Genomic DNA, 16648 nt, shown 5'->3' on the forward strand with positions numbered 1-16648 from the left:
ACTGATGACGGGGATCTTCCAGTTCTGAAACAAGTTGTCCCTCCGCTGACCTACGTCATCATTATCTTTGCTAGTTTGCTGTGGTGGTCACATGGCATAATTATTTCGTCTTCCATTGTCGGTGTGAAAAGTCCACCGAGGTTGACCGTGCTTATGTGCACGTATCACAAGTTCATCGAGGTCCGCGCACGCCAACACAGCCTGCCGTGCACCTGTTTTCATGTAGGGTGCACTGAACCAATTCAAGCTCCTTTGAAAATAGTGTAAAATCAACCAAGTTTGGAACCCCATAGCAGGCAACTTAAGTCCCTGAGTCCTCTCAAACAAAAAATAATGTGTTGTTTGGTCCTTCAGATTTCATTTGATTTTCAATTTTTAGTAGGTAACCAATGAATTTTTTAATTATCCGCCCAAAACAAACTCACCCCCCAAAAAGTGAATATTTCCAAGCCCTCCCAGCGGCCATTTTTCAAATGACATCCCTCACCTTCCTGGGGCTCTTCTGACTAATTTTCAATCCCATTTTTGTCTGCTTTGCCCCCAGATGGGTGCCCCTGAATCTACAGAGATGATCCTGGGCCATACTGACACAATCCCACCATTTCTTGGCCCAAACAGACCCCTCTTTTCGAAACAATCTCTGGGGGGGAGTACTTTTTGTGCGTCTCTGTCTGGCGGAGAATTTTCCTTGAATTGGGACACTGCACCCGTAGTTTTCTTACAGAGCTCTTTAGTAACCATTGAAATATACTGCGTCTCCTATGTCGTGACGTTCTTACTCTCTCTGTGTATCCCCTCAGTCACCGCCTTTCCATTATCTGAATTGTCAGTTATATCAGGATCTTCACCAAAGGAGCGATGTGTTGATTTTTAAGGACATTATCAAATCAATGTTAGTTTGGAGGGTTGTTTGATTTCCGAGCAGTTTTGAAGATGCATCTGTGTCTGTCTTCTTGGACAAGCGCCTGTATAATCCGACAACCTGATCAAAATCAAATCTTTAGAAATACAGGTGCCTGGCAAGTGAACCTCACGTTTTCCTGTTCATCATTGAAAAACTCCAACCGTTCCAAATTCAAGGCCAAAGCAACCCTGGCCCCACCGTGTTATTTCACCACGCCCTGCCATTGTAACGTTTTAATGAACAACCCACCGTTCAAGCCGGATCGGTTTTTTTCAACCAATAAAATACCTTAGTATATTCATGGTTGTGTGAGAAAGAGTCTGTAGACCCTATTGTTTGCTACTTTTGTGTGATTTTTAGGACATCCATGAAGTTCTCCGGACTTTCTGTCGAATTCCCTCCATTCTGGTCAAAGGTAATTCTGTAAGTAGGCTATCTAAACTTGAACAAACCAATCACTAATTTCGAAAGCATTTGGGGAAGTATTTTAGTGACGGGTAAGCTCCTGAGAATTAAGGTCCCTCGGTGATTTATTTGTATGTTGAATATAGAAACCCTTTCAGTCTTTCCTTGTATAATTCGTATCTTCTTGGTGATCCTTTTGAGGTCCTTGTCTACCTGCAAGAATTCTGGAAGAATTTATCTGCAACTTTGTTTACCTGCCCTTACGCGCACTGCTAAAACCTTTCATCTTCACGAAACAAAATGAAGATTTGCATTTAATTGTCTGAGTACAAGCTGTCGATGACTTGGCTTTAATTTGCTTTACTTTTAATATTACCCAATGGATAGTGTGCGCCGCGTGAGAAATGGCAAGCGAAAGTCCATCGAACCATATTCCGTTAACACCTTTGATAATATCCGCAAGAGAAACCGCGAAAGGTATGCCGGTGCATTGTAAACTGGAACAAGGAATTTGATGCTTTGTGGTGAAATGTGGAAGTTTGAAGTTGGCACGAACGTACACAAGATGGAAGTTTTAGCGTCTCCGTCATCACGCTGTTTGCTGACGCACTTGCTGGTTCAGTTAGTTGCTGGGTTTGTTGAATGTGACCTGTCTGTCGGGCAGTCGGTCTGCCTGTCTTTTTCTTCCTCCATCTGTCTATGATGATGATGTATGTATGTATAGCCATATTTGGCCATGATGATGGTGGCCTAGATGTATGGCCATATTTGCAATCATAGAACCATACTCTTATTCAAACTCGTTCCCTTAATTATACGAGGCGTCCTTGAAGCATTGCACAGCTTATGGAGTCTGAATATCAAGCTTTAGTGTTACATAGTTTCTGTTGTGTAGGGTCCACGACATTAATTTGGGAGACACATTTAATGAGAACATTTTTTTTAGCCTTTTCCACCTTTAATGTGGAGAATTTACTCGACATCTCTTAAAAAGGTATTATTGAAACATGCCTGTTAAATATTCGAAAATCAAATCTCATTTATTGTACCCATGCAAATGACAAAATACAGATTATCGTTACCCATTTGGCAATTCAAACCGTACATTAAATACACCTATTACACAAATTGAAACAGTGCACAGGGTAACATGTTTCAAGCTTTTCCTGATGTAATATCAATAGAAGAAGACGTCAGTAATTGTGAGGGTTTCTGTTCATTCTGAATCAAAGTTTGCTCATTGAAAAAGTTTGCTTAGTGACCTAGGCCTACTTGTCCTGTATACTGAAACCAGAAAGAGTCACCCAAAGGAAACTTCGGATGTCAAAATGTCCAAACCTCTTGTGAATTTGGTGCTGATAAATATTTCAACATTCAACGAGGTTTCGTCCTTAATATGACTCGTACTTTTTCTCAGGAAAATTACAAGATAAAATGGAATGGAAAGGTACAGTTGTGAGAACTTAAAAATTCCACCGTATGGCCTTATTTGAAGTACATGTACATGTACTTGGGCCAAACTTGATGTTGCACCCTGAAGTTTGTAAAGTCACTCCCGGTGCCTGGCGGTTCAAATGTTTAGGTCTTGGTGTTTGCCTGCTGTTGTGATCGGGCACTATTGTAACTGCACTTCATGAATTGGTACGCCATGACAAGCAATTATCAGCGGGACATGGATCTGTACGGGACAACAGCAGGACCATAACGCTCCTTTTACAAAGGCTAACTCGCCGGCCTTAATCAAGTGTGTCAAGGTCTCCGCTGCGGCGTATTTTTTGAAAAAAAACTAAAAAGAATTTGGCTAGAGGCAGGTAGTTTCACAATATTGATTCAGCTGTGCTGACACGGAATGGACTAATGCGGTGTAACTGTTGATGGGCAATGTGCATTTACTATGCGAATTGTAAACGGATTCAAGTTAGTAACCACGTGACTCAAAATATACTGATCAATTATCTGTTTTGAAAAGGTGTAAAAAAAATTCAAACTTTTTAAAGTCGGGATTCGAACTCACGACCTCCGGCTTCCAGGTCAAGAGCGCTAACCACAGGAGCGCCGCGAACTTGTTATTTTGTGAATCTGAACGGCATAACGACCTGTTAATTGCAGTTGTTTCACACATCGGTCTCACTTGTTTCTTCCCTCTAAGTAAGAGGCTGGAATATATGATTGATAATGAAGTACTGTGTGTTGAAGATAAGGAAACGAACAGTGGACGACACTGGAAACAAGCACACAAACAAGACACAACATGAGACGAAATGAGCACAAATACAATTATATTCAAGTTATTGACCAATCTTTTGCGTCTTTACTATATTTTATTCTGAATCATAGAGTAATAGAAGCAAGAACCATTATTCCATATTAATCATCATGTATCATCAACTACATACACTCCAGAAGTTTGCAGTGAAAAGTCACTCTGGAGTATAACGTTCCATCTTATAAATGGCTCCCAGTCAAGTTTTCTTTGGACTTATTTATCTTCAGTTTAAAGGTAAGATGAAAGTCCATTTCTTATTTAACATGTTATACTGTTAACTAATAGATGTACGTATTTTACATGCCAACTGATTAGTATGAAGTACAGAATAATATTCATATATATGCCTTTACCACACCGCATAAAGAATGAACACAACATCTATGATATAAAAAGTTATAGACTTCTTTCCTGCCGGCAGGGAAATTAAAACTTTAAAAATCAAAACAAGACGCGGAAGAGGCAGAGGCATGATTTTTGGTTAGAATTGTTCGTTAACTATATGCCCAAAAAGTGTTCCTGGAACTTAAGTTCGTCATCTGCTGAAGACGGGAGGGCATATCTCCTGCACCCCCCCACCCCAAATAATAATCAAGTTTCTTAGTGTTAGCGAAAGTTTAGAAGAGAATTCTACCTCGTGAAGGTAAAGCAATTACCCAGCTAAAAGTCGAATCCTGCAAAATTAATTCCCGTCATAGTCGTTTCATGGGGCCTTTCCATTAACTCACTGCAAACACTGTTGTGTAATCTTAACACCCTTGGAGTCTATATGTTGGCACATTTGGTTAGGTCCTTGATATGATTTAGGCCATCATAGCTTCCAGGAACATCAAATTAACACCAATTTAACACAATAACTTTTGATGTACATATATAAATCTCATATCAATCTATCATGCAACATTTCAAACCTAAGCATTTTTTTGCATAACATCTGCATGTACTTGTATTTCATAGGCTAATCTTTCTTAGATTAATTTGTTCCCAGATAATGTCAATGTATTAAATTATACAATTTCTTCATTAACATGAAAACTGCAGGCCCCTCCCCCATCCCCATGTCTGTGAAGCATTAGTACTAAATACATGTACAGCGAACGATAGACACAGGTGTAACCATCAAGGACAGTGTTAATGATATGTAAAAGTTGAGTTCCTTGTGACTGCAACTTTAGCCTTCAGTGCGTTCATCACAGACAGCACCTTGAAAGCCACGATGGCAATAGCACAGCGCACCGTGAATGTCTTCAATACAGTACCCTTGATTGTTCGTGCAGTTATTTGTCTCCCGCATCATAGCCACGCACGGTTTGGTATTCCTTAAAGAACCCGAGCCTTGACTACCACTACCGGATCCTTGGCCGACCTGAGGTAGGGTATTTCCTGAGCCAGTCTCAGAACCAGTATCGGTGTTACCAGAATCCCCGTCCGAGGCGGTTCCTGAACTAGGATCATCCACAAGCTGACAGGTGGAGCCTCGGAAGCCGTTGTAGCAACGACAGAATGCACTGGTACCGTCCTCAACGCAGTATCCGCGACCGTTACAGTACTCGGTTTGTTCCATCATTTCAACACACGGCCTGGTAACGGTGCCACTAGACCCCGAATCCCCTGATTGACCGCTGGAACTAGAATCACCAGATTGACCACTGGAACCAGAATCACCTGATTGACTGCTGGAACCAGAATCGCCCGATTGACCACTGGAACTAGAATCACCCGATTGACCGCTGGAACCAGAATCACCCGATTGACCACTGGAACTAGAATCACCCGATTGACCGCTGGAACCAGAATCACCCGATTGACCACTCCCACCACTCTCTGGATTGCCACTATCCTCTTGCTCACATCTTGGCCCACGGTACCCATTATCACAACGGCAAGTGGCCCCAGTGTTGTCTTCAACGCAGTACCCGTGGTTGCTGCAGTTACCTGTTTCTTGCATCATACGGGTGCATGGTAGGGTAGCTTCAGGCCCACCCGATGAAGACCCTCCACCTGAACCCCCATTCAACCCACCCCCACCAACCTGAGGGATTGTATTCCCCCCACTGTTATCAACAGTACCACTGCTGTCTCCGCTGTTGCCATTACCACCGCTGTCACCATTGTCACCGCTGTCGCCATTGTCACCGCTGTCGCCATTGTCACCGCTGTCGCCATTACCACCAGTCTCAGCTCCCGATGATCCACTGTCGGTATCTCCTCCACTTGTCCCTGCATTCCCTATGGGATAATCAGATAACACAGATGGCCAAATATGACACCAACGCCCACCCAGCCGTCCTTGTAACCCAAAGAGCTAACAAACTGATCGAACAGACACCATCATCATCTACATTACTTTTAATCCACTTTTGCATATTCAGACATCTGAAATGAGTTTAGGGTGGTAAGTGCAATCGATTGCCGGACAAGTCCACAGCTATAATCCATCACAGGCATGTCGTCTTATACCGAGAGTAGACCCCAGCTATTTTCCACTTTGCAAGAATGTCCAGAAGTTCTACGTCATATGTTTATTGTCAGTTTCGAGAAAGTTCGAGCAGCGACAATGGGTCGACCACTTGTCGATTTTCTCTGGTTACCCGGGCACTAGGCAAAATAGACAGGTGGTTGACAAGTAATCGTCACTCGAACTAGCTCTTAGCAATTTCAAGCAGTAAACGGCGTAGACTCGGTAGACAACAAGATCAGAGTTCAGCTCACCTTCGCTCTGGCAGGTGCTTCCGGCGGCACATGGGCACATGCAGCTGAAGCTGTTGTCTGTACCCTGGATGCACAAGTTTCCTTCCCCACACGGATTGTCCATGCATGGATCTGTAAAATAGTTCCAATAAAAAGGAAAAGGGAGCAAATTGGAGTAAGACTCTTGTGCTGGGATTTCAACTTTACCGGACAGTTGGTAGACAAGAAAGAGTACATACTACAAGACAATTTTTTCATTGGAAGTATTTTTATCCAAATGCCTGTTTGAGGTGTGAACATCTTCAGCCACTTAACTTGATATAGGATTATATTTTATACCCGAGACAATCTCCAGAGACATAGCCAGCTCAAGTGACGTTGGTTGATTTGATATAGGGGGCCTATGATAGGTTCTTTGAAAAACATTGAGGAGTAGACAAAATCTTGTCAAACGTCAAGACGTCAGTATTAAGGACAAAAAATTCAATGATAGTGCAGGAAAATATCAGAGCTCCCAGGCAGTTTAAGTTGTCTTACAAATTCACCAGGAAATGTCAAACATGACCACTTTTGTTAGCTAGTCACACGGGAAAACATACTTGGTGCTTACTTATGATATATTAAGTACATTTATAAAGAAGTAAACCAGAGGGGATATGAACATCAGACCACCACACTCACCAGAGACTTCACAGTGTTCTCCTTTAAAGCCTCTTGGGCATCTGCACATGAAGTCACCTCTGTTCCTGTATCCCGAAAAGCAATCACCACCGTTGAGGCATGGATTCTGATCACATGGCACTGTCAGAACACAAATAGGAGAGTTGGAATGGTATAATGCTAGCCAAGACTCGTTTGTCGAGGTTGTTAAGCTTCTTTACTCGATTCAAGTCTCAGATGCATGTATAAAAGGACTACCTGAAGTAAAACCGTAGCGGTCTGGATGTTATAAAATGTTCTGAATAACATCTTTTTAAATTTTACTCATCTGGTGATGGCAATGTGTTCATTCCAGTTCGATTGTCACAAGAGTTTTGTGTTGGAGACACACACACACAAACTAATAACTTATCAGACAAAAAAAAGATATACAGCTATACAACTTGATTTGACATTGCTTACTTATTTCGCAATTCGTTCCTCCGAAAAAGTCGGCACATCGACACACGTATCCAGACTCCGAGTCGGCATTGAGTTCACAAGATCCTTGGTTCTGGCACGGGTTGACGTCACAGGCCGACGAGACGAGTTGTGCATCTGTTAGCAAGTAACATTCCATGCAAAAAAGATTAGTGAAAAGGGATACTTCGTCGTTGCGTTGATGACAAAATGTTCGAAAGGGACAGTGGTCTTGTGCAGCCAAGTCATTCCTCAAGGAACGAGCTTATACATGAAAAACACAATCAGCCGAGGAAAGCGGGTGCAACCTGTGCGTAGCAAGTTAGTGAGTGCATATTGAGACATGTAAAATGCATCACGTACTTGGAAATGGAGGACCAAATTTTTCTGGCATGTGTTGTTTTCAACTTTCATATTCGCAGTCAATTCAGGGCACAGCAATAGGAGCTGATGAAGGTTCCCACACAAGTGTCTTAACTTAAATTGCTAATCTGCAAAGAAGATTGCACTCGAACACCCAGACATTTACAAGCAGAATCAAATGTACAAGCTGCTTCTGACATTTGTTATCGAAATGAACTACCTGTAAAATTAGCGCTCTGATAAAAATTGAAAAGAACGCTTTTGAAGGTCGACAGTGCAAGGGAAGAAACAATGGAGTCATGAATTGACGAGAAACTACGTGAAAGATGCTACAAATGCGTTTCTCATGGATGAGAATGGAGTGAAACGTCAGCATGCCAGTGGAATGTTCGAAAGGGGCTGATGTGTTTGAAAATACATCCAACGTGCAAGTGCATACACTAGATGAGTGCCCTTTTGCCATGATGCTCCAGTGCCTATAAGTAAAAATCACCAATGACGAACATGAATGAAAGTGGATGAAGAAAAGTGCTGACATCATGGCGCTATCTAGTGACAAGCGAAAATGTAGTGTGAGCCGAAGAAATACCACGCCGTACCACAGAGGGCGCCCGTGAAATCTCTCCGACAGACGCAGCGAAAGAGTCTATCGCTCGTCCCCCAGCGATCCTGACGAAAACACAGCCCATCGTTAAGACATGGACTGGACGCACACGGGTCCTCATCTACAAGAGCCACTGTAATGGTAATTTTTTTTTTTTGCTTTTGAATGAGGATTGAATTCAAAGATATTTACTTTTGTGCACTGAAAAATTACTCCTGGGTTAAATTTTAATCTAAGGAAGGGTGAAAACTGCAACAACCCAACTGCAAAATTAATTTCTGGTTTGTTTTAACAAACATATGGTTAATTTTAATTCATTTGTGGGTGAGAAATGAACCAGTAATTAATTTAAACAACCCATTTTGCAGAGTGGCAGTTTTCACCCTCCCGTGGGTTAAAATGTAGCCCAGGCAGTTTTTCAGTGTGTATAAGTCATTTTGGTGAAGCATTCTTAAAACCTTCCACCCTTGTGTCCCGGGTTTGAATCACATTCAGACTGACATATGAATCGAGTTTACAGTCCCAACCTGATTCCTTGAGTTTTCCCTGGAATATCATCCTGGGATTTTCCCATTATCTCGGATGCTGCACATTTTTTTCATCTGATATTTCGATTGCAGTCCTGGTTCCCTTGCGGATTGTAACGTCTCATACAAACCTCGACATAATATACCAAATTTCGCGACATTTATAAAGTTCATGTCAAAAAGTCAGTTCGATATACATCAAGGCTATTCGAGAACGAAGCATGCGCTTGAGTCCGAGAAAGGCGGTACTGATTGGGCAGACCTCGGACGCGCTTCATTTTAAGCATGCGCTGTCGGAGTACCGAACTGGCAGGAATTGCACAACTCAGTCGTACCACTTACCTGCAGTTTCACGAGTTTCACACTGTGCCCCAAGGTATCCACTTTCGCAGACACATATGTACATCACTCCCATATCCATGCAGGTGCCACCGTTGAAGCAAGGGTTGGGGTTACATGCGGAGCCGGTCGAGCTGCCAGAAGCTGTGAAGCCAAGGCAGGTGTCAAGAAGAAATCATTGTGGGGTGATGTTTTCATTAAGTTCAACAAAGACGTTCGGGATCTTGAATAGTCTCCAATGGTTTGTGAAGCTAATTGTGTCTTTTTATGGATTGAGAAGCACATGCGAAAGTATTTGAAAGATGCTACTGTTTTCAGCCAGTAACTTGTGTGCAGCGCATCGAACTCGGCTTGACGTCACGTCAAAATAACGTGTATAAAGCCTTTTCGTGACGTCAGCGCAAATTATAAAGTATGGCATCCAGAGCTCAGTGTATGTTTGCATTCAGAGAAACCATGCTTTGTAGAATTTGTTTGCCAGTTACGTAGCTGCAGCCAGACTGGCACAAGTTACTCGCATTGGTGAAGTCAGTAAGCCCCCCACCCCCGACACAGAAGTCGGGCTTTATCCCTTGAAGGACACCCAGCTATTGTATTCGCATTCTGAAAAGATTGGACAGTAAACGAAGCAGACTGCGGAAAAGGAAAGTGGTTTGTAAGATCCTTTCATACCAACGAGCGGAGCTTCATTCTCATATCGGGCATGCTTGCGTAGGCGTTTATCCTGAACACTTTTTGTTTGCAACTCAACAGCTATACGCTTTAGACGCCAAGCCTCAGGAAATTGAAGCCTCATAAATCATTCCACTACCGGCATCTGGTTCTAAATATAACTTTCCAGTTTCATCACCGATTCAGTACATGTGCACCCTTTATCGTTTCGCATAATTTGTCACCATTTCTTCGGAAGGATGAGCGTGTCGTGAGTCAATGCACTATCCAATTTCAGAATCCCTTTCTTTTGCAAATGATGGGATACAGCCTTAAGTTCTGGTTATAATGCTTAAAATCCATCATGTGCATGCCAATCAGCCAGTATTGTCGTCGAGACCACTTGTGACCATCGCAAGACCGCGTCATCCCAGACCAACACAAGATCTCTTAATTCAAGCCGTAGGCTATATTTGTGACTGGTCTTGCGAAAGGTCTTGTGATGGTCTCCAATTCAATACTGAAATGGGATTGTGTCCAATGAGAAGGTCAACAGGTAAGAGTGAGCATTTCCTTGAGCAAACACCAGGAAATCTACCAGTTCTTCTGACCTAAATCTCCTTCGTGACATACTAATTAGACGAATTGTCCGGTTAACAGACCAACGCCATGAAAAACGAAGGCCGACCGTATGCCCCTGCCGTGTTGTTTCTGCCAAGGTTTACTGTCAAACTTCATTTGGTTTGAACATGGTTTGAAGTTCGTTTTCATTCACACCCAAAAGGAATATGTCCTTGTCATAAATGGAGGATCAAGTGGAAGAATCTTTCCTTTTTGGCTGAAATGCCATGGTATTCAGCTGATGAAGGTCCTTTTTATTCTGTTTACCTTGTTGCTGCCAACTGTTCAGAAACGACTAGAACGCGGCAGGCCCTTAACTGACTTTACTACAAACAATCGCGTAAATCGAGTACATCACAAGTCAATCACGACGAGTTGATCACACACTTAACAATGAGGCATTAACAATGAGGAACTTCTTCAGCTCTTTGGATGATTTCGAATAACTTGAGTAGACTTCTTCATTTAAAGAACAAGTGTGGAATACCAAAATTTTGATGCAACGCGATAGGCCCAAGGTTTGTCGTCAGTTTTTGTAAAACTCGGTGGCTACCGTAAACGCGAAGTTAAACCTATTTAACACTTTGCTGTCGCATGAAATATCAACAATTCCACTGACAGCGCATGAGAAAAATGGTTGTTGACGAGCTGTGGTGTAGTAGCGTACCGGGAAAAAACGGTTTTAAAGAAATATCTTTATTTAACATAAAGGCCTGTTCATTTTCATACGATGTCGAATCTAGTTAATGTGCCTGTTTCGGAAATAGTGTCAGGCCTGATTGAAGGGGTTAGAATGGGGATCTGTTAGTGAACCTGAGTTCAAGAATAACAAATAATACATTTGACTTTCAGAGCTCAGGATGCACGTTTTCCATCAAAATTGCACGAATTTATTCCTCACGACCAGTCATTAAGAAACTACTTGTATGCAATCCTGTGCAGAATATGGAAGGGGAGCACTCCTTACATTGATATTTGCTCCACTGCGCACAAAACTTAAACACTGAAGTTGAATTCGGAACAGGGTTTCTGTACTTCAGACCTCCAACTTAATTGTATTTCAACGAAATTTCATGAGGTTCATAATTTTTAAAATGCTAGATAATGATCAACTAAATAATTTGTTCAACCGCGCACAAATACACTGGGAATTAAATTTCCAAAAGTGTTGAGAATACACTACAGCATACTTACGAAAGGAGTAGCCGGCTGTTGCCAAAGCTAGGAGAATTGTAAGCTGTGCCTTCATTGTAACCTCCTCCACAACCTGTGAAAAGTACAGGGGGCTTTAGTCACAAGTAGACTTCCCGGAGATGCGTGGCTCTCTGTTTGTTAGGGTTAGTGAGAGTTATCAAATGCTGCAGAAAGGAGGATCAGCCTAGACAAAAAATCGACATAACGCAGTTTATACGATTTAGTTTAAACACGTCAACACTTGCGCCAAGCGTTGCGTATCTGTCAAAATCGCAGCACTCTCGGGGCGATTTCGAAGGCCGAACGCAGTGCGTGCTGTGTTAATGGAGCTGATTTTCGTGTCCATGAAAGTGAAACGCATAAACGCAACATGTATGCAACGCACCCAAAAACGTACGTATGGAAAGGCGCCTTAATGATGCTGCTATTTTGTACAAGTAGATTCACAAGCCTCAACCAGATGACGAGAGAATCTTGTTTTCCTTCATTAATCTTAATGACCACTCTTAGATGTGATGTTGATTACTAATAATCCCCTAGTGTCTGACCATGAAGGAAGGATCTTTATCCTTCCTCCATGGTCTGACGGACTTACTGCTAAGTCCCCAATGAGGAAACGATAAACATTGTTAGCGTCCATAAAGGTTTGATCGACTCGACAATGAATAGCACGGGACATCATTATAAACCATGTCACGCCAAAACCGATAACATTCAGCTGCACGAATGAGATGGATATATTGCCAAATCCAGTGCTAGACAAATTGAATTTCTGGAAACATCGATGCGTCCTACATTACCGAAAGCAGATGCCTGTATCCCTTTTTATTGATTCGAGGGTTTTTTTTTTATTTTTTAAAATCTATGTTACCGATCTGCTTTTAAATTTCCTTATTGCTTAAAGTGTGATGCTTTCAATTTTGGATTAGGTGTGAAAGTTTGAGAAATTATTAAACTTCAAAAGGTCTGCTGAAGAGTTGCGATTGTAGGAGATCGGAGACATATAACAACTGTCGAAAATTTTCAAAATTTAAATGGTTTTCCAAGGGAAACGATAGTGCGAGATCGAAAATGTATCCTCGTCGCTATCTTCGATGAGAATCACAATCCTATTAAAGACCAGTATTTTCAACTCTATTCAAACTGGCTAGATCAGACTGGATCAGAGTTAAGTCGATCCAAACAGATTTGATTTTACACTTCAGACGCACTTAATCCACGTTACATGCAAGAAGATAAGAACGGACTAACATAACGTGACATGTGTGAATAGTTCGTTCTGCTCTTCATCAGTCAGATATTTGGTATTGCGTGTTCTGTGTTTTGCCAGGGCTTGAGATAAAAATCACAAACTCGCTCGGGACGGGATTTGGGCCCCGAACCTACGGTATATTTATGTACAGTGCACTACTGTCCACAACCGAGCTGTCGTTGGTCTTATCGATCAAACAGAGGGAACTTCAATGTGTCTGTAAAGACATTTATTTATCTTGCCAGTATGACAAACTCGACGACTCGTTTCAAGTCCACGATCTTGTCATGACCAGTGACCATACCATCTTGCACTATTGGTCTTCGAATATTTTGTCACTAACAAACATAACTCAATCATAGTTTTTTCACTGACAACAAAGCAGTTGTTGCCACTGTGACAACAACACACGTGCCGAGTGTTTTAAGTCGAGAGCGACGCCTGAAACTAAGGCTTTTTAGAGTCGTTTCGATGACTGTATCAGGTTGGTCTTTCTCCAATCCACTTTAAACATCGAGCTCCTCGTGTGCTCATCTCAAGTCTCTAGAAAAATGTTGGTGGGTGCGACTCTGGTAAACCAGTTCAGACTAATCCTATAAAAGACTGCATCTTTAAGTCGTAACCGGTTTAGACCAGATCAGACGAGACCGGCGAATTATTTTATTGTGTAAGGATGACACCGTGTTTTGCGTTATAAGATACAACGTATAAAAGACGGCTTTCATGTGTTTTGACGAGGTTTAGAAAAACGTAGTTATATAGGGAAAGTGACGAATTAGGAAATCTTAAGCCACAACATTAAGCTAATAATCACCTCACCACAAAGAGTATTGTGGTTGACGACTTTGTGACCATGCTGTATGTTATCTATCGCAAACCAAACGACGTATCTTCTTTGTTCTTAGTCTCAGAGCCATGTTTGTTCACAGTAAAAACTCAGGTGTTAAAATCAACACTTATTGGTGCTATGAGATGGCCATACCATAGGTTGTTACTTTAACACTGCTGGTGTTACTTTGCACATCTATAAGTGTTACAATGCACTGGAGGGTAACACCAAATAACACCAAATTTTTTACCACCAGTGAAAAGTGTTGGGGTATAACACCGGGGGTGTTACATTTAACACCCAAGTTTTTGTTTGTTGAACATATTTGTAATTACTAATTATTAGGTCGAAAATGGAAAAGCGCCTTCTTTCCTCTGGAAAAAAATTGATTTGTGCCCAAATGTACATTCGTTTTAAAGAAACGGACAAATGCAACATATGTCACGACATGCAGATATTTTTTAGCGCACTGGTAGGCTGGCCCAACAAAACACAACTTCCTTACCTTTTAGATATAACGTTCCTCTGTAAGTTTCCCTGAAGGTGTTTTTCTGGATATAAGTGCTGGGAATGTGAGACAGAAGTCCTGCACCTGTCTTACTTAGCTCTGGCGATTATCCCTGGCGCAGTTGATGTTGCGTTACTTTATATTAACCACATCTCCGAGCGAACTTACGTAACACTTCTTTGTGGGAGATGGTCTTTGCATTCCAGGGCGGCCTCTAGTCTTTGTATCTTTTGTTGTCGGAGGGAGACCACGCCGAATGACGTATGCCGCTCATTCTTTACTGGGTATCTGTTCTCTTTTGACGGAGTCTTTTTCTCCTTTCTAATCGCACGTCGTACCTGCTTGTGCAAAGGCGCACGACCTCCGTTGCCAAAGAAACGAAACTGTTTCTTAAAAACAAATTCTTCGGGAAATTCTTTGACCATTATTACATTATGGAAAAATTATACCGCCTTACGAAACACAGCCAAATATGGTTGCGTTAGTTTCCAGTCTTTGATAAGTTATTAGAATCTCCTTTCCTTCTCCAGAAGCTGTCTCTTAACCAGGTAACTTCATTCCTTTAAATGCCTCTTTGTCGTTATGGCAAGCATCCTTTCCCCTATGCTGTGGTGTTTAAGATTCAAAAGACGCTTGGAAATAGAATGTGCGACTATGAATCATAGTCTAAAGCACTCTGGGAAATAATTCAAATGCTTTTTAACATCTTTATGCCACTGCAAAAATTTTTGCATTGCCAATTATATCTAGCAAGAAATGAGACCGAAGGGTATACCCTCAACATGTCCAATCTCTATACACACTCTAGACTATTGTTACCTAACACCCCCTAGATGTCTGAAAAGAATTCCTCAGATTCCAGTGAAAGAATGACCAACACGAAGGGGGGGTCTCTGCGTCTCATATCTTGCTTCCTATGATGCCAATGAACACCGGCATTTTTCGCCTGTTTTGTTTATCCCCCGAAAATGGTTCTTCTTGGGAGCCGAGATTTTCCAGTGGTCTGCGTACTGTATAGTTAAATACCATATCAAAGGACTCCAACCCGAAGAAGGTGATCCAGTTCACGCCGAAGACTGCGTTGGTTGGTCGTAGTACCAATCGACTGCAGAATTCTTCATGCTTCATTTAAATTGGAGAGACAATTTCTCTTCTAGCTCATCGATTAACTCTCGCCAGCTGAACATCTTTTAACAAGACGATCGTGTTCAAAACGATCCATTGAAAACGGCTACGCGGTAAACGGAGATGTTGGAATAGTCTGTCGAGTCAATCATGATTCGCTGCTTATTTGTAGCACGTTTTAGAGATTTAGAATAAGTTTCCCGTCATTTAAACAGGGTGATTTTTTTATTATAAGGGGCAGAATATTTTAGAAAACAGTCTTTTAAATAGTATCAGCATTTTATCCAGGATTACTATTTCAAGTCTTGGTCTATGGCCTTTGGCTTTTGCGGAGTAATATTTCGAGAAGGAAGGCAATGGCTTTGACTGGTAATGGCACCAAGGATTCCTCAAAAGCGCCCTGGGCACTCTAGCTCGCAAGCCAGATAAAACTGTAGAGAGGAGACAATAAGAAGCATTACAGTTTTAGGGGGGCCCCAGAGGAATATTCTGGGTAAAACCCACGGAATCAGGGACTGAAAACCCAATCTACATGTACACCAAGCCAGGATTCGAACCCGGACTGTAGAGGTGGAAGGCGAGAAAAGAACCCCTAGGCTACGCCAACCTGACTCCCCAATGAAGAAAGTGGAGTGCCGATTTTTACCCAATACAGTAGTATAAAGGACCTGTTGCCTCAAAGCAAGTTTGCTGAAATCTGATCGAACTTTAATAAACGATAAATCGTGAAGTACAAGTGCAGTGGATTATACGGAACAGAACATTGGTAAATGAGAACATTATTTTAAACTTTCGTATCCGCGCTTGAAAATGTCCTACACATTGGAAACATCGAGCCTGATTCCTGGAGATCTAATTTGACATTCACAACTCCTCGGTGTGCTCTTTAACACAAAATTCATGCCGATAAGCAACATAAAACCATCCCTACACTGCAATAACTTTGTATGTGGCTTATAAATCGCGTTCCCTCATCATTTCTAACGGTTAGTCCTTAGTGTGACGAAAGGACGAGGATTATAAAACGATTGGATTGTTCAAGGATAAATTATGAAATGTTATTTCCAAAAAACCTTGGTTTTGATCAACACTCTTTGTATATTGCAGACAGTATTGCCGAAAACAAGGTTTCTTTATGAGGGGCTGTTTTTAACCGTCGTTTATTTAACTTGGGAATTCAAGTACATGTAAAGCTTTGTCAACTTGAACTAAATCCAACAACGGATTATGTCTGTGGTGACGCATTGTGC

At 41.8% G+C, this 16648-nt stretch overlaps 1 protein-coding gene across 2 annotated transcripts; it reads right to left on the reverse strand.

The window, feature by feature from the left end:
* Positions 1-3591: 3591 nt before the first annotated feature.
* Positions 3592-14426, reverse strand: LOC110973957 (uncharacterized). Of its 2 annotated transcripts, XM_022225224.2 has the most exons (8): positions 14271-14426; positions 11685-11757; positions 9222-9362; positions 8348-8485; positions 7389-7523; positions 6948-7067; positions 6288-6398; positions 3592-5804 (listed from the first exon to the last, which is right to left on the reverse strand). In XM_022225224.2, the coding sequence occupies exons 2-8, from the start codon at positions 11737-11739 to the stop codon at positions 4747-4749; spliced, it is 1758 nt and encodes a 585-aa protein (XP_022080916.2). In that variant the 5' UTR covers positions 11740-11757; positions 14271-14426; the 3' UTR covers positions 3592-4746. The 2 variants fall into 2 exon arrangements, with proteins under 2 accessions (XP_022080916.2, XP_022080917.1); XM_022225225.2 differs by lacking the exon at positions 8348-8485.
* Between the last annotated feature and the right edge of the window lie 2222 nt (positions 14427-16648).

This window comes from Acanthaster planci, linkage group LG13, assembly GCF_054643075.1.
Source record: "Acanthaster planci isolate LZ-2023a linkage group LG13, COTS_SCS, whole genome shotgun sequence".
Lineage (NCBI taxonomy): Eukaryota > Metazoa > Echinodermata > Asteroidea > Valvatida > Acanthasteridae > Acanthaster > Acanthaster planci.

Bases quoted from the DNA above. Each gene is read 5' to 3' on its own strand.
- LOC110973957 (XM_022225224.2), bottom strand. From the start codon at position 11,739: ATGAAGGCACAGCTTACAATTCTCCTAGCTTTGGCAACAGCCGGCTAC. The intron at 9,363-11,684 runs GTAAGTATGCTG...TTGGCTTCACAG, and splicing joins AACAGCCGGCTACTCCTTTC to CTTCTGGCAGCTCGACCGGC. The intron at 7,068-7,388 runs GTAAGCAATGTC...GTGTTCTGACAG, and splicing joins AGGAACGAATTGCGAAATAA to TGCCATGTGATCAGAATCCA.